Source organism: Arvicanthis niloticus, chromosome 19 (genome assembly GCF_011762505.2).
Source record: "Arvicanthis niloticus isolate mArvNil1 chromosome 19, mArvNil1.pat.X, whole genome shotgun sequence".
Lineage (NCBI taxonomy): Eukaryota > Metazoa > Chordata > Mammalia > Rodentia > Muridae > Arvicanthis > Arvicanthis niloticus.
Genome location: NC_047676.1, coordinates 45,584,497 through 45,608,056, shown reverse-complemented (window position 1 = coordinate 45,608,056; position 23,560 = coordinate 45,584,497). Strand labels below are relative to the sequence as shown.

At 42.3% G+C, this 23,560-nt stretch overlaps 1 protein-coding gene across 6 annotated transcripts in view; it reads left to right on the top strand.

Annotated features, from left to right (window-relative positions):
- Positions 1-20,217, top strand: part of Ercc8 (ERCC excision repair 8, CSA ubiquitin ligase complex subunit) — a 48,383-nt gene extending 28,166 nt beyond the window's left edge. For 3 of the 6 annotated variants that reach the window (XM_034523641.2, XM_076916223.1, XM_076916222.1), the window contains 3 exons: positions 2,690-2,887; positions 12,617-12,700; positions 19,119-20,217. In XM_034523641.2, the coding sequence (XP_034379532.1) occupies positions 2,690-2,887; positions 12,617-12,700; positions 19,119-19,187 (351 nt within the window). In that variant the 3' untranslated portion in view covers positions 19,188-20,217. The remainder of the gene's footprint in view (positions 1-2,689; positions 2,888-12,616; positions 12,701-19,118) is intronic. The other 3 variants (XM_034523642.2, XM_076916221.1, XM_076916225.1) reach the window with 1 other exon arrangement.
- Positions 20,218-23,560: the final 3,343 nt, after the last annotated feature.

Sequence of the window (23,560 nt, the reverse complement as noted above, 5' to 3'; positions counted from 1 at the left end):
TCCAGACGGTACACAACAGCAACAACAAAAGCATGCAAGGTAGGTATTGGTGCTGTCTGCTCAGTTGTTGCCCTTCTTCATTGTCTATGACTGATGATGTCAGAGAACTGAGCCTCTGTTCTTTGCTCACTGATATCACTGTTAAGCCAGCCCCAGTGCTGCTAATTTCTTCGTGGTTTCATTGTCCTGTGTCTTCCAGTATCACTGCTAGGCTCACCTCCGATAATTACTCTAACATCCTATTATGGCTCCTCCAAGTGGAGTCTTCCACTTACTCCTCCAACCTTTCCAGTTGTTCAGATGCCTTCGCTGTTGTATAAGCCATGCATTCTAGCTCTCTGGCTGTTCTGCCTCTTTCCCATTTCCCCCTGTAGTGTGCTGAGCTCCTTAGAGCCGCCACACTGCCTTGTCTTTCCTCTGCTGCCCAGAGTGCTGCCTTGCCTCTAGAATATCCCTCCATTGCTACTTCTCGGCTTTCGAGGTTTAGCTCAGGCTCAACTTGTCTTTGATTCTGTTCTACCTTAGAAGCTTCCAGAATACACTGGGCTTGTTTTGTCTTTCAGTGTACTATTGTCATCACTTCTTACAAGGAATGAAAATATTATGTAACAGAATGTTTCAGTGGTTTAGTTAGCATAGTTTAGATGCAATGTTTGAGGTATTTGAGTCTGACTTTCACTAGCCAAGATACACTGATCGACTACTTAGCCTTTCACTTCTTTCTGCCCTCTCTGCGGTGATGTTTCCAAAGTCTTCTGGGGTTAATATAGGTGTCCCACATGGGGCTGGAGCACACACAGTCCCTTATTCTCAGCACTTTGATGAGTTTTTGCAGTAGCTGCTGCTTACTGTGAAAGAAGCAAGGTTGAAAGCAGTACTAATCTCTGGGCATGAACAAAAATATTTAGATACCATATTCCTTTATCAAAACAATAGTAGTAGGTCCTCTCAAGGAAGTATGATTTCCACAACCGTGGGCTTTTGACTGGGTTTGCAACAACAAGAGCCGCCAGCCCACTCAGGACGGCTGATGACCCTCTGATGGTTTGTTCCACTCTTGGACCAGTGGGCACACTCATGGCAGGTTGGTACCATTGTGTTCAGGGATGTCACTGACTCCAGGGTTCATTAATGACCTTTCTTCCCAGCAGCCTGCATAGCGCCTTCCTACACTGAAAGCTCAGTAGCATCGTTGACATTTCGAGTTTGGTTTCTTTCTCTATGTACCACATCCAGGGCCAATGGCATCTTCAGCAATAGGGCTGTCCTATTATGGTAGGCAAGCAAGAGCAATGGCTATAGCCTTGTTGTTTTAAGGGCCTCTGGGCTCACTGACCATTAGCTTGTAGGGAACTAACCCACCTCTGGCAAGATTTTCACTTAACTGTGTATTTTATGGGAGGCATTATTCATGGTACCTGTGTTCAAACTCCTTCAATAGAAGGTCTCCATGAGGATTTTCCATACAGCCTTTGTGTTCTTTAACCCAACTCCCTCCTCTCTTGTTCCTTTCCCCATTCTCATTTTAACCATCAGTAATCCCCTCCTACTTTTATATCATGTGTGTTCTGTTCTCCCCTCAGCCCTGAGGCCCCTCCCCACTTATGGGCCCTCTCTAGCTTCCAGAGTTATGCCTCCCCATAGTTAAATGGCACATGCTGGCTCATTTGTGGGAATGGAAGAGTGCGCTTCCTAACACTTGGAATAAATGAATCTAGATGTAACTGGCTACCTTCATTTCCCAGGGGCTGTCATGTCCATGATTTCCATTGTATTTTTACAATAACACTATTATGGTAAATAGTGTCATTTCCATTTAGCAGATGAAAAGAATGGAGTTTAGAGGTTAAGTCTGAGAGAGCCTGTAACACCTAGATTTCAGACCCCAAGTTCAGTGTGGAATGGACTGCAGCCCTGGTGCCACAGGTGGCTGAAGGCACTAGCTCCATTGCAAGTTAACACTTTCAGTGGGTCTGCCATTGTGCTGCACTGAGTCCTCTGGGCATGGTACTCTCTGCTGCTTAATTGTTTCCTTAAAGCAAATTCCCAAGAGCAACCACTACTTCAATAAGTAAGAATGTCTTCATTGTTGACGAGTTAGTTCTGAGAGAAGTGAAGTTGTACAGCCATGTTGATACTGTTCACCCATCCACGTAAAGTGGTTGTGACGGCCATGTTACAGTGCGGGCTGTATGACAGCACACCTTAGGAACAGGGCAGTTCCTAAGAGACATCCAAAGAGACATCTTCCCTCCTAGTATGTTTTATGTTAAGCCATTGTCCCTTCTTGAAGAAATAGCCAAATTATGACACCAATAACATGCTCTCCTTTCTCTTTACCAGTATCAAAGGTTTCTAAAATTTTAGTCAAACCAAAGGCGGAAATGCAATAAGGTCGGAGGTCTCATGTGGTGTATGTACATGAAGCCTAGAACAAGGTAGAAAGCAAGAAAGAAAGGAGGGAGGAAGAGAAGAGAGGACTGACAATGAAAATGATTCAAGTTTGTCTTTGTTATGTCATATGTCCTTTGTGGGTTTATTCACAATTTCTGTTTCCTCAAATATAAAATGTACATTTGTATCATTGGCCCTGGTTTTTATTAACATACTGGTTTCTTTACATTTTCATCTTTGTTGCCGTTTTAACTCGGGCTTTAGCAGTGAGTAACGTTATAATGTCATCCTGCAGGTGAACTACGGGAAGGTGTGTATCGACAGCAGGAAAGGGCTGAAGTTTGCTGTCTCCTGTGGCTGCAGCTCAGAGTTTGTGTTTGTTCCCCATGGCAGCACCATTGCTGTGTATGCAGTCCACTCAGGAGAGCGGCTCGCCATGCTTAAGGGACATTACAAAAGTGTGGACTGCTGTGTGTTTCAACCTAATTTCCAGGTAAGAATGATACTTAGGGGAACTTACAATGATAGATGGTGGGCTTGCCAGACTCGCAGAGTATAAAGCAGGAAGTTGTGGTTCTGTTCTCATGTGTTACACACTTTTAATCATTCTGAAGTATGATGCTGTCGATCCACCTTTAAGCTAGTACTTATTTAATAGAGATTAGAACAGCCTAAATCTCGGACAAAAGTATAAATGAATCAGTATAATACTGTGCAGTTAATGGAGATTGAATTGTCTTCCCTTTGAATATGAGTGCCATTTAACCATTGAAAGTCTAACAAAGTCTTTTAGGTTAGATTTTTAGGTTATCTATTTACTTCCAAAATGTATGTATGACTATATCAAAATCTGAAAGTAATTATTTTCTGCCAGATGCTGATATAAGTATCCTTTCATAGTGGCTAGATACTAAAATGATGAGTAAAAGTCCTACCTTTTTATTAATGCAACTCACATAGTTTCATTTATTTGTGTGTGGGAGAGCACGTACCATGGTATATGTACAGAGAACAACTTAAAGGAATTGATTCTCTCCCTCCATCTTTGGGGTCCTGGGATCAAATTCCAGTCGTCAGGCATAGCAGCAAGTGGCATTACCCACTGAGCCACCTCAGCAGCCCCACAAAATTTCTTAGATACTTACATTAGTTAATTTTTCTGTTGATATGACCAAAATGTATGACCAGAGCAACTTAATGAGGGAAGGATTTATTTGGGCTTCTGCTTAGAAGAATACAGTTTGTGATGGCAAGGGAGTCGGGCCTGCGGGGTGTCTGACCTGATCTCTGCGTCCAGTCAGGGAGCATAGGAAAACAATTGCTGATACGCTTGCTTTCTCCTTTTCGTTCCACCCAGAACACCAGCCTACTGGATGATAACACCCACATTCCTGCTGGGGCTCCCTCAGCAATAAACCTTTCTGGAAACACTCTCTCAGACACAACTGAGGTGTTTCTGTATGGTTCTAAATCCAGTCAAACTTACAGTGAAGATCCTCACAGTACTTACTGAGTTTTGTTTAACATCTTTGCTTTTCCCCTTCATATTAACTATGGATCAGGCTTTCTGGTTTTGGTGTGTGTGTGTGTGTGTGTGTGGTATATATTCACATGTACACATGCCTATGTACATGCATGGAAGCCAGGGTTGGTCATCAGATGTTCTTCTCTGTCACTCTTTGCCCTGGTTCCTTGAGAGAGGATGTGTCACGAAACCTGAAACTGGGCTGGCTGTCAGCTGTCCCTAGCAGTCTTCTGTCTCATCTCCTAACACTCAGTGCCTGATTACCAGTGTATGTCACCACACTTAGTTTTTTTACATGGTTCTGGAGCCTTGAATGCAATTCTTTATGCTTCTTCCGTAACAGCCTGCTTATTTATTTTTCTGGCCTAAGCCGGGGGTGTGTCTGTATGTGTTTTGGGTAGTGGTGTTTTGTTAAATGTATGATTAATGATATATCCTGATGGCTGGAAAATAACTACTATACCAGTTCCCTCTTTGGACTTTTTCTTAGAACTCTAGCAACTCCACAGTAGCTCTGCACATCATCCTCAAGTGGGGCTTCCAAGGACCTCCTCCATTCTGAAGCTAGTGTCTTTCCTGACGAGTTGAAAGGTCCGGGACTCCCCAAAAAGGGGTCCACTTAAGTCTCAGGATAACACGCACCCAAAGGACACACGAGAGACCGTCTTGCTGTAAAATACATGAGGTGGTTTATTATATCAGAGCTCTGGGCCAGCCCATATCCCCATATCTCACATAGGGGATAGAGGGACTGACCTCGTGGCTCAGGGGCATAGCGCTTATATATGGGCGGGGTAGGGAAAAATCGAACTTTCGCGCGGGTGCACAGGATTGGTTGTTTTACCTTTTTTGAACACTAGTAGGCCGTACCATGGGGCAGGGTGTAGTTCTTCCCTTGGCCAGTCAGTTTCTGGGATGTTCTTAACAGGCCTTTGTACTGTAACTCCCCCCTCCTCTGTAACTAATTAGATGGACCCAAACCTGCTGGCAGGTGCTTTTCTGCCCAAGGTCTAAGGCGAAAAATTTATACATATTTGATAAGATGGCCTTTATAATTTTTCACTCTACATCCCCACTTTTTCCGATTTGGTTATGTTTTTAATCATAAAAACTCAATTATTAATAGTCTATTTTCACCCCACTTTTTCCGATCTGGATCTTTAGAAAAATTTAAACTCCAGTATCATAATTATCATTTTTTTTGACCCAAAGTCCTATATTGGTGGCGCAACACAAAAAGTTGAACAGCATTTATTCTTTCTCTAACAAAAGTTACTAATCTATTTTAAATGTAGGGGCCTATGGTTAAGAGCAAAAGTAAAATCACAAGGGGTCCAGCAAGGGAGGATTGAACCAACTCTTGAATCAAAGTTGCTGTGCATCTCTATCTTGTCTCTGGTCTAACTTTTTTTCTGAATTTACTCTCTGGTCACTCTTGAATGGTCTACATAATAGTAACATTTTTTCTTAGAGCAGCACACAGACTTTCTCCTTTAAGAAACAGCAAGTCTAGTAACAACTTAACTTTGTTACTGACTGTTCTAGGGCTCTCAAATCCACATCAGTGGCAGCCCTCAGCTGATGAAAGTAATGAAGTGTCTGTATCAATGTAGTTACACCTGTCTCTATACCTATGGCCACTCCTAGTCACAATGTAACAGCTAGAGTCAAGGAAAATAGGCTGTCTGCAGAATCATCTAGGGTGTATCTCAAACTCAGTTCAAGAGTACCTGCAGGATCTAGCTGGACAAGTACACAATAATCTTTGTTTTCATCAAAGATAGCAGTGGAAACACATGGTGTTAACCCGGAGCTGTAAGTCTACCATTTATCAATTTTAGGCACTAGGTATCTGTTAGCAGGGGTTCTTGGGCTCTATTCTATTGACTAGGGGTTTCAAAACATTTCCTTTTCTTTGTAGCACACTTTCAAAGTTGTCTTCTGACTTTTCCACATTTTGTGGCACATAGCTGTCTACATATACATAAAACCACATATATAATAAAGAGAAATTGCAAAAGGAACAAATCTATATAACTCTAGATTCACATTTCAACTTCAATCTTGTAATCACAAGCTGTCATTTAACCTTGGGTGTACACACACTAAGTCCCACCCTCCAAGGCAGCATTTTCCCTGTGCCTCTGGGGTGGTCTCAGGAGTCAAGGCCTGCTGCTTCTTTAGCCTTGTAGAATAGCAGAAGACCTGGAGCCAAAGAGTAGGGGGTTGTTCAGGCATCTGGATCTTCTCCAGTTGACATCAGTCACAGGTGGTGATGGTGAACTTCAAGGAGGTCGGATGGTCCACAGCACCAGGAACAGTCTTTTAGTAGCCTGAAAAATCATTTCTCACACAAAATGGGCATTCTGGGTATGGAGCAAGAACAAGGGACACTCTAGCCAGCGCCAGTTCCCAAGGGTAGTTTAATTTTAGGGTCCTGTATATTCTCTCTACCTGTCCTGAGCTTCGGAGACAATATAAACAGTGGATCTTTAATTCCTGACTTACCTTAAAACTGCTCTCTGATCTAATTATCTAGGACACTTGAAACCTCGAGAAGGTCCCTATGTTAGGCTGTTTTTTCCTAGGTATTTCTTATTTACCCTAAGTCTTATTATTTTTCTGGCTCAGAACCTAAGGTCCCTTATACGCTTTAAGTCTCTTGGCTACTTGGTTGTATTCATATCTTAAGAGTCTATCTGTGTATTTAGCCTGGTAAATCCTTTGTTTTCTGGGGAGTATAGTTCTCCCTTCTTGTGTGCGCCATTGTCTATTTTAGGCCCCAAACCTGGGAGGGCTCCTGTATCAAGCCACTTGATCTGTCCGGTTGTTGCCTCAGGCTGGAGTCTCCTCCCTTTTTGGTATCCTGGGCAACAAATATTTACAGCTTCCGGTTTCATCAGGGTTTCCTCTCTTGGCATATAGCCTTGCAGGCATGGACTGTGGCAAAAGCATACCTGTTGTCCATGCAGATGTTGGCTTTCTTGTCAGCCCCAAGTTCCAAGGTTGTTCTCTGCACCGATGATCTCAGGGGTGGGGAGTCAGTCCAGATGGCATGTGTCCACCACAGTAGCGCTGGCTTGTCTCTGACCAGCATGGAGAAAACTGCTCCCGTCTGTAAAGCACGTTACCTCGGCTCCCGGCTGGAGTCAGTAGGAGGAGCCTTTCCTCTACCAGTGAGTTCTTGTCAGTTAGTTGCAGCCTGTCTGGGCCCCAATCCTGGGGAGTAAGTCTCAACCCGACAGAGGGTAGGAACAGTCTAGGATGACCATAAATGAATGGGATACCCAGCCCATCTCTTAGTCCACCATTTTCGGGTAGTCCATGAATACCTTTTGACCCATTGGCCTGGAGGAAGCCCCTGTGTCTATCAAAAGTTGGGTGGCTCCAAGCTGCCCCGTCTATCTCAATAGCCGTCTTCACACAGAGCTGTTATCTTCGCCACTTGGGGTGTTTTTCGAGGCCTGGGACTTTCTGGCCCTGGCTTCTATTTTTTAGGGCCCTCTTGGACCCTGAAGCTGGCTCCTTCACTTGCAATGCGCACACTGGTCTTTTTCAAAGAGTTTTATCTCTCTTTGATTGGAATCTCTTTTTTCTGCTTTCTGTAAATTCTTTCCTGTCACCTTTCTCTTTCTTCACCTCTCTCTAGTCTCCTCTATTTCTCTCGATTCCTCTGGACTCACAGCAACTGATCTCTATTCTTCTTCTCTACTCTTTTCTTCTAGACTTACACTAAACCTTCTCTATTCCTCTTTTCTATTCCTTTCTTTTAAATCTTCTCTCACTTGTTATTACCATCAATCATTTTAATATGTAGTATACTTCCTAAATCTTTCAATGACTTATCTTGTAGTCTCTGTAGCCTCTGGAGCCTTGTCTACACTGACAGAATGTCTCTATGAGCTAGTCTAGAAAGGCTGTGGGTAACTTATCTGATCTCTGCTTAACCTCATGTGTCCTGATCAAACTTAGTGGGGTCTCATATAATCTTTTCTCTCAAGACCTATCAGCGGAATCTGGCGTGGGCCTCTGGGTGTCCCTTACCTTCTGTCACATGGAGGTCTTAGTCAAATCTGCTCCAAATTGACCTGCTGCTGACCACGGCCTGATCAATTGACGGGGTCCCCAATCTGAAGACCAGAACCTGCAAAGGTCTTGTGAAAGCAAGGCTTTTATCTTATCTGTAGCATTTCACAGCAAGGATTATTAAGATGTTGAAGGTTCATACAGTTATTAACAATTTTTAAAAGGCAATTTGAGTTACATTTGACACTTATTTGAATTTAACTTTTAACAAAATAGAAACTTTGGTCATAGTTCTATAAAAACCTTTTAAAGAGTTATTTCTGATTACAACAAGAACAATAAAGTAAACATTTTTATGTCTAACGTAAGAGCACAAGTCTTCACCACTTCTTTAATTTTATCTTGTCAGAACTCTCATCTTTGAACCAAATCTTAATGAAAATCTCATACAAATAATGAAATTGTCTCAAACAGTAATGGCTAAAAAATTTATCAAAACTGAAGGATATATATATATATATATATATATATATTCCTGACTCATATATATATATTCCTGACTCATATATATATATTTCTGACTCAGGGCAGCCTATAACTTTTAAGCTGTAATTTTAGAAAAAAGCACTCCTTTACTTATAAAACTGGGAAAAATCATTATCAACTTCCTTATTATATACAGAAGCTAAAAAACTGCTGGCCCCTTTTTTTTTCTACTTTCTGCTGGTGTCCTTCTCCTAGCCACAGAGCAGGGCGAATTATCAGTTTTTCTTGTGTAAATCAAGACTGCCTCACAAGTAAGTTTTAAACTAAATTAAGTAAGCAGTTTTAACCAGTTTGTCTCTCTTTTTTTTTTTTTTTTTTTTAAAAAATAATTAACTCTCAGGTGAACAATCTTGCTGCGGCTGTTTGTCTAGCTGTCCTGGCTCCACTGCCAGGTTTTTTTCTTTTTTCTTTTATCACCTGGGTTCTCATCTATCTTCATAGGCGGCAGGTGGAAAACCGCCATTTGTTGCACTAGTGACCTCAAGGTACCCAGTACAGCCAGGAATATCAAACTAGGTAGCTGTTGCACGCTGTTGCTGTGCTGGGGAACCACGAGTTGTAGCCCGCCAAGTGGGGGCTGGGTGAGCGGGCTGGGTGAGGGCACCCTCCATGTGCTGTTACCTGAAGCATATCCTACATGCGGTAGGCGGGTTGTAGGAACACGAACCGCAAGCACGAACCGAGGTAGCTGCCCCTTATTAAAGGACCTGCCCGCCTTTCTGCAGTTGTATTTTTGTACCGGCGGCTTCATTTCTCTCTCTGCCGGCAATCATGTTACCTATTTTTAACTCAAGATGTTTAACACAGTAGATTAACAGCTAACACACAGATGATTTGTCAAGAAAAGACACACACATATAAAAAAACAAAAAAACACAAATAGCTCACCCCTCTCACGGGTGGTACATAAAACACAGATAGCTCACCCCTGCCACGGGTGGCACAAATAACACTTAACCACATTTGGTTACGACCCCAGATGGAGAAGTTTTACCCCGGCGACAGGGGAGGGGCCGGCAGCCATCTTGGCTGTAGTTCCCTAAGCCACAGGGCCTGCTGGGTAACGTAGTTTTTAGGTTGGACACCATCTTGGAAGTGTCTCTAGCAGACAATCACTCGCGACCCGTGATGTGAAGAACGGCCTGAAGGGCTGGCGCAACCTGCCTGTTTTCCCCGCCTATCCGTGTTCACACAGCCTGCCCTGCCCGCGTTCACTGTCAGCCCACCGGTCCTCTCGGCGGGAGGGCGTCTCTCCGTGCCGCACATGCGGTGCCACGTGGCGCACGGTGATTGTTTAAAGCTCGGCTCTTTCTCCCCAGCGTGCAGCTGCGGGGAGAGGCTGCCACATCGCATTTAAAAGAAACTCAAAACAACATATAGACAACATATAGACAAAGGACATTAACATTAAAACATAGTCATCCGCGTCTAGACTTAAACAACCAGCTAAACTCGAGTCACAACGGGAAAGGCATCCACAACCATCTCCCGTGCAGGGAGCACTCCAGCTCCTTCCTACTGGGACGTCTCCCAGATAATTGCAGCTTCAGGCCATTGGACCTCACGGTCTCACAACGGCAGCTGACAAACACTAGAATCAAACCAGAAAACAGAATCGGCGGCACACTCATTGGATCTCACGATCACACAATGGCAGCTGCCAGAAAAACGGAACCAGAATAGAAAACAGAAGCGGCGGCGGGTGCACCCAAATATAGCTCACTCACACAGACACACAGACAGTACACAGACTTAAACCCACCTCCAAGGGGTCTTCGGAAGTCCTGGGGTAGCTGCGTAAGCCTGGACGAAAGTTTCCCGGTCAGGGAACCAAGATGAAAGGTCCGGGACTCCCCAAAAAGGGGTCCACTTAAGTCTCAGGATAACACGCACCCAAAGGACACACGAGAGACCGTCTTGCTGTAAAATACATGAGGTGGTTTATTATATCAGAGCTCTGGGCCAGCCCATATCCCCATATCTCACATAGGGGATAGAGGGACTGACCTCGTGGCTCAGGGGCATAGCGCTTATATATGGGCGGGGTAGGGAAAAATCGAACTTTCGCGCGGGTGCACAGGATTGGTTGTTTTACCTTTTTTGAACACTAGTAGGCCGTACCATGGGGCAGGGTGTAGTTCTTCCCTTGGCCAGTCAGTTTCTGGGATGTTCTTAACAGGCCTTTGTACTGTAACTCCCCCCTCCTCTGTAACTAATTAGATGGACCCAAACCTGCTGGCAGGTGCTTTTCTGCCCAAGGTCTAAGGCGAAAAATTTATACATATTTGATAAGATGGCCTTTATAATTTTTCACTCTACAGAGTCAGTATACTCATATACTAGGGGTTTTTTGTTGTTGTTGTTTTTGGGTTTGTTTTGTTTTGTTTTGTTTTTGAGAAAAGATTTCTAAAGTAGCAGAGATATAATGTGACTGGCCCCAAACCTTTAAGTTTATGTTAGCAGTGCATGGTTCTCTATTCAAAGAGATTTTTCATCTGAATGATCAATGAAAACAGTCCCTCTGAGACAACCACAATTTTAAATAAGATATTCTGATTATAAAGTACAACTTTCTTCTAGGCAGGAACTTCTTAGCAGAGAGGACTGTCAGTTAAAATTACACCAGGGGGAGCTGGAGAGATGACTCAGCAGTTAAAAATGTTTGCTGTCTTCCAGAGGACCTGGGTTCCTTTCCCAGCACTCACATGGCAGGTCACAATCATCTGTAACTCTGGTTTCAGGAATCTGATGCCCTCTTCCGGTCTCCTCAGGTACCATGTATGCGCATGGTTCATATACATGCATACAAGCAAGACATTCATACATGCACACGTACATATTGAATGAATGAATGAATGAATGAATGAATGAATAGATGAACAAGCATTGCCTAGTAAGCTGGGTGTGATAGCACAAACATTGGTAATCCCAGCATTCTGGATTATTGTTAAGAATTTAAAGTTGACCGGGGGTACATAGCAAGTTCGAAGCTAGCTTGGGCTATAGTTTTTGTTTTTTCCTCAAAAACACACACACACACATAAAAACCACACACACCCCCACACACACACACACACAAAAGCCAAGACAGAGATTGCTCTCGGTTCCTGAGCAGCCAGACATCTGGTATGGGCTGTCATCTGTGAAATGCTCTGCCTGTGTTGTGATGTTTTGTTCTACTTTGTTTTTTGAAACAAAAACCAGGCTGGTCCCAGACTTGCTATGTAGACAAGAGTGATCTCATACTCCTGACCCTCCTGCCTCTACTATCCATGCGCTGGGATTGCAGTCATAGCCACCTCTGCCAGCCAAACGCCATGTGTTTGTCTGCTTCAGCCTTAGACTTAGTCACTGAACATGTCAGAAACACTATGTATTTATTCACTGTATGATGAGAACATTTTCAGTTTTGTTGGGGAAGGGAGTGTTGTTCGGTGGAGAGCAAACAGTGTGTCTATAAAGACATTGACACAACTGTCGATCAGCCGGTGGATCCTTCTAGTCAGTAAATGTCTCAGCAGACAGGATTGGGTCTTGAAGCTCTTGTGAAGAGCAGCCAGGTAGACAGCTGTAAGTCAGTGGATCTTTTCATAGAAGCCCTTGGTTTCTTCATTGGAGTCTTTATTGTAGATGCCTCGGTTTTTGCCAAAGAGAAGCTATTATACATTTTACTTTCTCTAACACTTAAAATATGCTTATAAGTATGGACAGAACTAACTAAAGCATTGAATTTCTGTAGGATTTTCTTACTTGTTTGTAAGCTCTGACATATCCTGGTATGATTTTAAAGTAAAAAATAAGCTTCTATTATAACAGCTATTCCTAAAAAGATCCCAGTAGGACAGTGGGGTCGATTCTCTCCTTTATAGAATGTACAACTTGGTATGAAATCTCAAAATAGAGACAAAGGCTTTTAGCATTTTTACAAAGTTATGCCAACACCGTGCACAAAATTTAAAGGCATCACATTTTAAAAAATGAAGGGCATCATATTTTGTTTAATGAATAGAAATTGAATTAGTGGGATTAATCTAACCTAATTAACCTGCTTAATCTAATCATTTTGAAACTTGATATGTCTCATTTCAGCTTTAAATTGATCAGTCTTTGTTCTCTATATTACAGGAACTTTACAGTGGGAGTAGGGACTGCAATATTCTTGCTTGGGTACCAGCTTCATATGAACCAGTTCCTGATGATGATGATAAAGTAAGTGGTGTTTTTACCTACTGTGCAGTGACTTCTAATTATGAGGATTAGTGTCTTACATATGTAGGGGAAACTGTTAAAAACAGTTCTTGCAGTTTTCCCGTTGTACAGATAATTTATTATCATACAGCTATAATAATTTAGAAAAATACTAAAAGAACATATTTGTCAATTTTAATTAATGAAGGCTGTATTTACTGCTTTTAAGATAATAGCTAATTCATTGTCATATAATTTAGAGTCTTCCCTCAGTGACATGCTACAGTAACCCTCATTTGTGTCATTAGTAACTATTTGAAAATTTTTTGTTGTTTTTTGTTTTTTTATTTTTTGAGACAAGGTTTGGATGTATAGCCCTGGCTGTTGTGGAACCTACTGTGTAGAACAGTCTGGCCTCAAAGTCACAGAGATCCACCTGGCCCTGCCTCCTGAGTGCTGGGATTAAAGGTGTGAGCCACCATGCCCACCTACTATTTGGAAACATTTTTAATGCTATAGTATTGTCATTTTTATGTCATAGTTTAGATGTTTAACTATTTCTGTTGATATGTCATAGTTTAGATGTTTAACTGATTCTGTTGATTATTTCAAACATCAATATAAATTATTCTCTGAAGTTGTTTATATTTTTAACTAGTAGTAGTTCTAAAGTATCTCAGTGCCTATCTCGGATAATATGACAGTGTGACTAAAAAGCCTTAGATAAAGATGTTACACAGAGGTGAAAGGCTGGAGTCCTGCCCTAAGGCAGTGGCCTCTCTTACTTTACATTACAAAAAGTGGTAGCTTGATAAAATAGTGTTTTTAAACTGGGCACTAGTGTGATAATGTCTTTAGAGACCTTCTGCTGGTAGGCAATAGGAGAATTACCTAGGGTCCTACTATAAACTAGCAGACATTGAGTGGCAGGAACAGGCTTAAGTGTGATGGTCTTTAAACATGAATTCTGCTATGTAATTGAACATGTCTAAGATGTCATCTAATTCAGGAACTTTTCTGGAAAGTGGTGTTAAACATCCCCACTTATCCTAACTTGAAGGATATAAAAATATGAATTAAATAATTTGGTATAGTTTTTTTTCTTTTAAAATGGAGGAAGCCCTATAGGTAATTCAAAGCAACTTGAATAGAAATGGAAGGAAAAAAAATAAAGCAACTCTGACATTCTGAAGATATTTTTTATATCCTTAGTTCCTTTATAAAAAGAGGGCCATGTCAGAAGACACCAGAAACAGAGCTTTACATGGGTAGTAAGTAACCTTAGTAGTGTCTAGTAGCTATTAGCCAAATGTAGTTTCTATCTGAATATGCTACCAGTACCGCCAGTGTGAAGCCTGGAAGTTATTTTCTTTGGACCTTAAATCAGGTGAAAGAGAGAAAGGCATGTTCATAAATACTTAGGCCACCGGCCAAAGCCAGATAAGTGTGTGCCGATCTCATCACATGTCTCAGTTGACTTGATAATACAGCCTCTTTGGATGGCTGGATTTTGAATAGTTTGATTTAGAGATTTATTTTGCATTTTTATTTAATTGTTTTGTCCTGCTTTTGAAGAATCACTGTGGTGTGTGTGTGTGTGTGTGTGTGTGTGTGTGTGTTTTATAACTTTGGGTCATGTTGGGAACTATAACAACCATTTGCCAAACTAAAATAATTTTAAAAAAGTAAAAATAAAGCTCCTCTGATAAATCACATGGAAATAACAATTGTAGAAGAGAATTAAGTAGCTTATTACACTTCGTGACTGAAAGCTCACTTATCTCTTTGCTAAATGGCTGTGGTGATAGTTTGGTTATCTCATCTAAAGCAACTCTTACATGTGAAAAATGCAAACGAACAGAACCACATTTGTGGAGCACAGGCTTGTGATCCCAGTGCTTCAGAGGCTGAGGCAGGGGCAGATGGGGCTGAGACGGAGGCCAATCCCAGCCAACATGGTGAAGCCCTGTGTCACAAAGATGAAGAGTTGAGCTTTGTATTTAAGTGTTAGAGCTTTGAAGCCTTAATCTTTTCAAATACACTACTGCCAGCCAGAGAGATGGTTTGGCAGTTAGGAGTGCTGACCACTTTTCTAGAGGACCTGGGTTCAATTCCCAGTACCTAAACAGTGGCTCACAGTCACCTGTAACTACACTTCCAAACTGTCTGACACCCTCTTCTGGTATCTGCAGGCACCTGGCATGCTGATGGTGAACAGGGATATAAAGGCAAATATCCGTACATGTAAATAAGTTTTTATATTTAATCAAATACTAATTTTTATTAAAAATAAATTTTCAATAAAAACAGTAAACTAAGCCAGGTGTGGTGGTACATGCCTTTCATTCCAGTGTAAAGCCCAACCGAAAAAGAACTCAAGATCCATGGAGAACTGCAGACGCACCCCAAATCACTCACGAGAAACACAACTTGCTGCAATCGCATGAAGTTTACTGGCTAGCCAGGGCTGTCTTCACTTCTAGCCCACACAGGGGCAGAGGAATTCAGCCCCAAACAAAAGAATTTTACAGCTTTTAAGGGGGAATCTACAAACCAGGTGGGGGTGGAGTTAGGGAAGGGGGAAAGCTGAGAGTGGAGTTAGGGAAGGGGGAAGGAGGGGAAACAGGTCACTAGGTCATCGATACATTTGATCTCAAATTCTTAAGATGGATGGTGTGTCACTTTATAATTGGCTATTTCGGACTAGTTTCACACTATATATCATGAACTCCAGTTCAAGGGGGTCAGGCTTATCTCAAACTTTTAGCATCCTGGCACCAACTGTCTCAGGGCTGTTAGTTCAAAGCCCGGCCAAGCTAATCTCGGGCCCATAGCATCCTGACACCATTAATCTTAGGGCTTGTTTAGTTAGGGCCATCTGTTCAAATGGTCAGTTAATTTCCTGGGACTGAGGCAACACAGTATTTGACTTACAGGTTTTTATGTCTTTGCTTTTAATAGTAGGTAGGGTTCAGGGGGTCAACTTAGATTTTTCTATCTTTCATCAGCACTTGGAAGGCAGAGGCAGGTAGATCTCTTGAGTTCAAGGCCAGCCTGACCTACAGAGCAAGTTCCAAGACAGCCAGGACTACACAGAAAACCCTGTCTTTAAAAACAAAAATAAATAAAATAAAATATACTGATCCTATTTTAAACTTTAAGGTCTGAATAACTCCCAATGTAAAGCGCAGTGTCTATGAAGTGTTGTTTAAAAAGGTTCACATGAGTGAGTGTAGGTAGACTGTGTGTACCTGACAGAGACGTCAGCTGGAGAGAGAACTGGTTACACTTGTGGATGTTTACAATTTAGCTCATGTGTTTCCCTGAGCTGTTCAATGAGTAACTGACCATTTCCCAGGGAGGCCTTGTATATGGCTCAGCATGACACAAAGAACATACATACGCACACACCACTTCCTCCCGAGCATCAGGCAAACCTAGGTCAGACCTTGGTCTGCCCTGACCAGCTGTTACCTGGGGACAACTGTAACATTTTCAAATACACATATCAGATTGTCAAGCCAAAGTTGTTTTTAGGTTTCCATTCAAACCTAAGCAGAATGCCTGAGGGGTGTCTCTCAGACTTTAAAGAAGTAATTTAATTCTACCTATAGAAATGCAAAGACCTTAGATGACAGGAATGTTTTATGCTCTTTAGATCCAGTGTTTAATTGGCAGGCTGTTGTATTATATCTAGATAATCTATCTGTTTGGTTTACCCAGACTTTCTAGTTGGCCAAGGTCAACTCAAGCCACTCTCTAACTCCCAGGTACTTTTTGCTGCCAGAGATGTATGGGGAAGATACATTACAGCCTTCATCTTACCGAGAATCCTACTTCCCTGAGTGTGCATACTCATTGCTGCAGTCTTAGCACCCAGGGAACTGAGATGCTTGGGCTACAAAAAGTAGGATTCAGCACCCTGCCCCTCCACCCCTGCCCCCAAATTGACATTGGCACAGGAAATGGCTGTTTCTACTTTGCACTTGTATGGATGTGTCACTAGCTGACATGGAAAACTCTGAGACTTTCCAGTAACACTGGACACTTGAAACTTTGTGAGGTGTATCCTTGTGATGCTTTGTTTTAAGCCTTATATTTTGATCCTGGCCTGGGTACCTTCTAAACTCAAGCTTTATCATCCCTATAACATGCATAACTATCTGTAGAGCCAGAGACCTGGTGAGGTAGAGGGAGGGTTGTTCATGCACAGACTCAGTGTCCACTAGGAGGAGATATTGTAGAGAAAACCAGAGTAGAGGACCCTCAAATAGTGATGTATATATTAAATCCACCTGCAATATCATTATTGTAGCTCTTGGGTTGGTGTTTTATTTGTGATTGTTTTAGCAATACAATAGACTGGTGATATTGTAATGTGTTTCAAATATCTGTTTACTACTGTGAGTAGTAAATATTTGTACAAGTATGTCAAAATCTTGGTTATTTTTGTTTCTATGTTTACCAAAGAAAAATAATTCATAATGAATTATAAATTTGTTTTTCTGTTGAATCTTCAAATAAAATGAAAACGATTAGTAGATTATACATTGGGCTTTCATAATGGAATTAGAACATATGAGCTTTGAGTAGCTTTTATTTTCCAAGGATATTTTTGGTAGCTATCTAAGGTAGAGTTAAAAGTCTAAAGAGAGGAGAGAATTGTCACCCCATGCCCAAGTATAGTGCCTCTGAGATTTAACTCTTTCTGAACAACCTAGTTTAGCAGTTAAATTGTCAAGCTCCTGAGTGGAAAGCTTACAGACATGTCTCATCACAACCTTCTTAAAATATCCTTGATGGAAGTCATGTTTGAACTGTAAGGAATTATTCATTCGTGTTAATCCATCATCATCAGAATCAACAATCATTTGGATCACAGAACGAATGAAGAGATTTCAGGCCTTTGTTACTGCTGGCTGGAAATGAGTGGTTAGCTGGAGTTGGTCATAGTTTTATATCAGACGTTTGGAGACACGTGTAAGGACGTTTTTATTGTTCTTCTTAGTAGTGATAACCACTGAGTTTAGCAATGTGCTCTGGTCTGTGTAACAACTGTGCAGCATGCCTATGTCATAATGTGTTTTCCAGCTAGTCCATCTGATGTGGGAACTTACTGCAGATACTGGAAGATTCTGTCTTGTTGGTCCTAAAGGAAACAGCGTTCTTAGACATAACTTAGGGGTTATTTACCCTTCACAGAAAATGTTTTTCTACATTAGAAAAGACATTGTATCTAAGATAATTTAACACTAAGCTTGCAATTTGTGTAGCTATTGAAATTTGGATCGGATCAAATAGCCAGATGCAAAGCTGCAGAATAAGAAACTGACCTGATTCCTGATTGAAGAAAAATGAGTATCTCTAAGCCCTTTGAAGTGATTTCCCAGAGATAAGAAAGAAGCTGTCTTAGTTTCCATACAAGTAGATTGATAATTAACAACGGAATTGATAATTCAGTTAATTAAAATTTCGCCAGTTGTTAAACCTTTCCCACCTATGCCTCTAGGATGGAAGAATGTTATAAATTTTTGCAGTTTTGAGTAAAGAGCTCAAATAACTTTTCGAGAAATCTCCCAGGGAAACCTCCATACTAATTGTTAACCTTGTTACCATGTCTCTTGGAGTGCCCCTATGCTTTGGCACTGTTAGCTGTAACAAACAGAGAGACATGGCTATGTAATAACCCACAGTACTTTTTTATTAGACATTGTATTCTTCAGCTGGGCTTGGTGGCCACAAGCCCATTCTCATTCTAACCCTCAGGAGGACGATGGGGGGGGGGGGGGGAGCTTGTCACAGCTGACAGCCAGCTGAGCTACAGAACTGTAGTGCATGGGGCTGAGGAGATGGATTGCTCAGTGGTTGAGAGCACTGCCTACTTTTCCAGAGGACATGGGTTAGATTCCCAACAACTTCATAAGGGTTCACAACCTCTGTAACCCCAAAACTGTAATGAGCTTTGGATCAGCCTAGACTACAAAGCAAGACCTGTCTCAAAAGAGGGGTGGGGGAATTACATTATCCTCACTTATAAAAATATTCTTCTAATTTTGGTATTTTTTATTTTTAATGGTAAAGTTTATCCAAACAACACAAAGTTACCAGCACTTGTGTACTGGACTGTGCAGTCTGTGTGCATGCGTCCTGTCGTAGTCCCAGCATGTCGGTGGTGTACCCTCTCCACAGAGTTGAAGACACTGTGAGCTGTGCCATTGTGTAGATCTGTGCAAGTGCTTGTGAGGGGAAGCAGGTTATTTGGAAAAGTCAGCTTTGTCAGTTACAAATGAATTTACATTATTTTTACATTACTTTTGTTTTTAAATTAGCAGTAATACAGTTTCCAAATAATCTAATTGGTGTTAATCTAGCATATTTCATAATGATTATGAGGCTTAAATTATGAAATACATAAAATAGATTGTCCTCTCTTTTTCAGGCTCCAACCAAATCCCAGTTGAACCCAGCGTTTGCGGATGCCTGGAGCAGCAGTGATGAGGACGGGTGACTGTCAGTCCAGCGCCTAGGCTCCTTGTCCCTCAGACTTCCAGAGCAGTGCTGTGTGCACTTCAGCACGGGGCTGTCCTTCCTGTTATTGTTGTTTCAGACAGTGTCTCACTGTGTAACCCTGGCTAGCCTGGACTAGCCTGGCACTCTGTATAGAGCAGACTTGTTGTTTCAGACAGTGTCTCACTGTGGAACCCTGGCTAGCCTGGACTAGCCTGGCACTCTGTATAGAGCAGACTTGTTGTTTCAGACAGTGTCTCACTGTGTAACCCTGGCTAGCCTGGACTAGCCTGGCACTCTGTATAGAGCAGACTCAGCTCACACCTGCAGCCAGAAGTTCTGCCTTCACTCCCAGGTGCTGGGGTTAGAGGTGTGTACCATGTGGCCCCTCCTGTGTGTGCATGTTTGTTTCATTGTTTTTTAAAAACTTTTTAGTCAGTTTCTAGCCTGTTGATCCTGAATTTGGGATATTTTCCTCTGTTTTAAAATGAGATTAATATTTATAAAACCCTGAAATACACTTTTCTATAGGTTAATTAATTAAAACTTGTCTCCTTGAGCTCATTTACCAGGGTGGTGGTCCAGCTCCTATGGGCACAGCACAAGAACAGAGTCATTATTCTCATTCAGGGCCTTATGTGCATTCCAGAAGCTGAAAGGTGTGGTCTCAGAGGAAGGTATCAGCTCTGAATCCTCTGACTGTGCTGTTGGCCTGCCCTTTCTACCTTCAGGGAGGATTTTAGCAAGGAGAACTAGATAAACAATACTTGTTGTTGCAAAGGTGGCATCATAACTCTATGTTCCTTTTACTCAAACTGAATGGCTTCATGTAATTGAGCATATTCTCCCTTCTTGTTGAATGTTGACAGTTCATGCATCTTGCAGTCTGAACATCATATCACATGGGCAATCCCTGACCGCTTTGTATGACTTTCAGAGGGCAGCTTGCACTGCTCTCAGTCTCAATTCCTTTCTGTGAAACTCAGTAAGATCCATGCAGGGATCTAGATTAAACATGAACCGTCTTACAACTATTCTTTCCTTTTCTTGCGTCAACTCAGGAGTGATTATTATGAAGTCTCCTCTATTCTTGTGTGCGTGCATGTGTGTGCGTGTGCATGTGTGTGTGTGTTTGTTTTGGTTCTATTGCTGTGATAAAATGCCCTGAACAAAGACAATTTAGGAGAGAAAGCATTTATTTCAGTGAACAGTTCCAGGTTGTAGTCCTTCACCGTGGGAAAGTCAGAACAGAAGCTCAGGCAGCTAGCCACATTGCCTCATAGTCGAGAGAGGTGAGTGCACAAAGCCTTCGATGCACAGCTGAAGTGAAATGACCTCACAGAGAGAAATGTCTTCTCTAACTGAAATTCTTTTCATGCAGTCTGTGCTGCAAAGTTCCATCTAAAACACACAAGGAAAAAAATACAAAATAAAACTTGAGAGAAAATTCTGAAGACAAACCTTGAGTTATAGCAACTGTAAATGCAAATGACTTTCAGACTGGGATGAACATGAGGACTGACTAGAGAAGTGGGAACAGGGAGGGTTGTGTGTTTGTGGCAAGCCTAGGAAACCGGAAATAGTAGTCACCTTCTTCATCTCTGGAATCGAGTGCCTAGCAAAGGAGGAAGTGCTGATTCTAGCAGACAGTTTGAATGTACAGGACACTGTGGTACAAAGAACAGATTGTATTGTAGCAACAAAAGCAGGGAGCAGACAAGGCATGGGCAGGACAGGAAGCAGTGCCAGGCATAACTGTCTAGACGCCTCCCTGAAGGTGAGATCCACTTTCTCCCTCTACACTTCACCTCCCAAAGAGTCTACAGTCTCAGAAAAACAGCACTGCCAGCTAGGGACTAAATACTTGCACATACATGAGACCATAGGGGACATTTCACATTCACTGAAACACTCCACCACTGGTCCCCGTAGGTTCAAGGCCACCTCATAATGCAAAATACATCAGTTCAACTTTGAAAGTCCCCATACTCCTTCAGATCTAACACTGGAAAACCCCAATATCTCCTTATTCCTGTAGAATTAACAGGTAACCATTCCTATTCCAACGCAGAGGTGTGGAGCTGTATCATGGAAAGACTGGACCAAAGCAAGGTGCAAACCCAGCGGAAGGAAGGAACTCAAGTACTATGTCTGCACCTGAGCCTATTGTAGCATCTTGGCTTCAACAGGCTCAGCCCCATGCTTCAAATCTGTTGCCGGTAGCACACGTGGCCTTTCTTAGACCAGTTCCACCCAGTGCCTGGACCTTCCTTTCCTCAGTAGACATGTCACACTTCTGACATCTGCAGTATCCTGGGGTCTTCACTGTAACTTAAGCTTCACCTTTACAGTTCATGCACAGCCCACTCAGGAGTTTCATGCAAGGAACCTGGCCTACCTTTGGTGGCTAGTCTGGAATGTTGGTGCAAGGTTCCATGATACATAACTTGCATTCTGCAGGGCTGGAAAACCACACTACATAGAAAACACCAAGTGCTGCTGTCCTTTCCAGATGTAGTCTGGCACTCTTCAGGCTATGGCTACAGCAGTGTCCATGTGATCTTGAAAAATGCTTCCCTGGGCTCTCGCTTTGAGAAGGGAACCCTGAAGAGGCTCTCTCACTTCGGCCCCCTCTGCTTTCTGATGGGTTTTCATGTTTATATACTGGGACTTAGCCCAGTGGGGCTTTACCTTACCGACTGTCACTGCAGAGTAGGTTTCTGAGGTTTCTTTCTCTTTTCTGTCACAACTAGACCTGCTCTGCCCAAACCCACCCTGCAAATTTAAGCTCATTCATGTTGCTTTCTTGCCTAAGAAAGATTTATTATTTTATTATCATGTAGATTTATCATCGTTCTGCTTTCCTACTATAAATTAATCTTTCCTACTATAAGTTAATCTGGGCACTGAGCAGTAACCATCCCACAGCCTGTGTGCTATGCTGTCCCGAAACTTCCCCCACAGTTCAGTTTATTCTAAACTCAGCCTCACTCAGCTTATCAGGACACGGGTGAATGTAACACTGGCCTCTAGTTCACCTCCAGATTGGGCCCTTCTTCCCTTTGGACTCAAAAGCATCTCTCTTGGTGTTTTTCTGAGCTCCCACTAAAATGGCCCAGTAAGGCTACTTAAAACGTTCAGGATGTTCTTTAACCCACAACTCCTAACATCTTTCTCCTGCAAATTAGTCCCAAAGCTTGCAGAACACATGATCAGATTGGTCTTAGCAACAAGGCTACTCCATAACACAAACCTTACCCTCAGTGCCAGGTTTAAAAAAAATTATTATTTTTATTATGTGTATTGAGTGGACATGTGCAGGTAAGTGCAGATGCCTGTGGAGACCCCAGTGTCTGATCCCCTTGGAACTGTAGTTACAGTTATGGATGCTAAGAACCAAACTTGGGTTCTCTAGAAAAACAGTACTGAGACATTTCTCCGGCCCCCCGTTTTCTGTATTTTCAGACAGTGACCAAATAACTGACAAGAAGAAGAAAAAAAAAAAAGAAGAAGAAGAAGAGGAGGAAGGATTGATTTAGTTCATTAAAGCAATGAACTTAGATCAGTCAAACCTTGCCAGAGATGGAACCACAGAAGCCTGGCACACTGGGAATTTTGCCTTTCAGAGAGTGTACCAGGAAAAGCTAATCACAGAAAGAACAACCACTTGGCCTGGCACTGTGTCCTAGACAGGATGGTTACAGCAGGCCTGGGGTAGAGACTGAGTACTGGGAAGTATTAGATTGCTAGCCTATAGTTAACAGTTCAGTTATGGATATGGCTTTTCTTTTTGTGTGCAGAGGTTTGGCTTTGGTGTTTTGTGGAGATGTGGTGCTGGAGAGGTAGCTAAGAGTTCTACATCTGGATCTGCAGACAGCTGGAAGAAAGTCTCTAGGCTTGGAATGGGCTTTTTGGAACCCCAGAGTCTACCCCTAGTGACACACTTCCTCCATCAAGGCCACACCTCCTTATCCTATAGTGCCACTCTCTGGTGACCACTATACAAATCTTTGAGCCTGTTCAGGCCATTCTCATTCAAACCACCACACTCAATCTGGCTTCCAGCTCTGGATCCTGCAGCCTTAGCTTCTCAGGTGCTGGGATTGCAGACATACACCTCCATGCCTAGTTCTTTTTTGCAAAGAACATTTGAAGTTTCTTCTTTGCTACCTTGAATGGCTGTTAAATTTCCTTGACTTCTAAAATTTTAACAAGTCATGTAAAGAATCATTTTTTGAGATGTAACCCAGGTTGTCCTGCAACTTGCGTTATGACCCAGAATGACCTGGAACTCCGATGCTGCCAATCCTGGGATCAAGACATGTACCATCACACCTAGTTTGTGTGTTGCTGAGATCAAACCCAGGGCTTCTT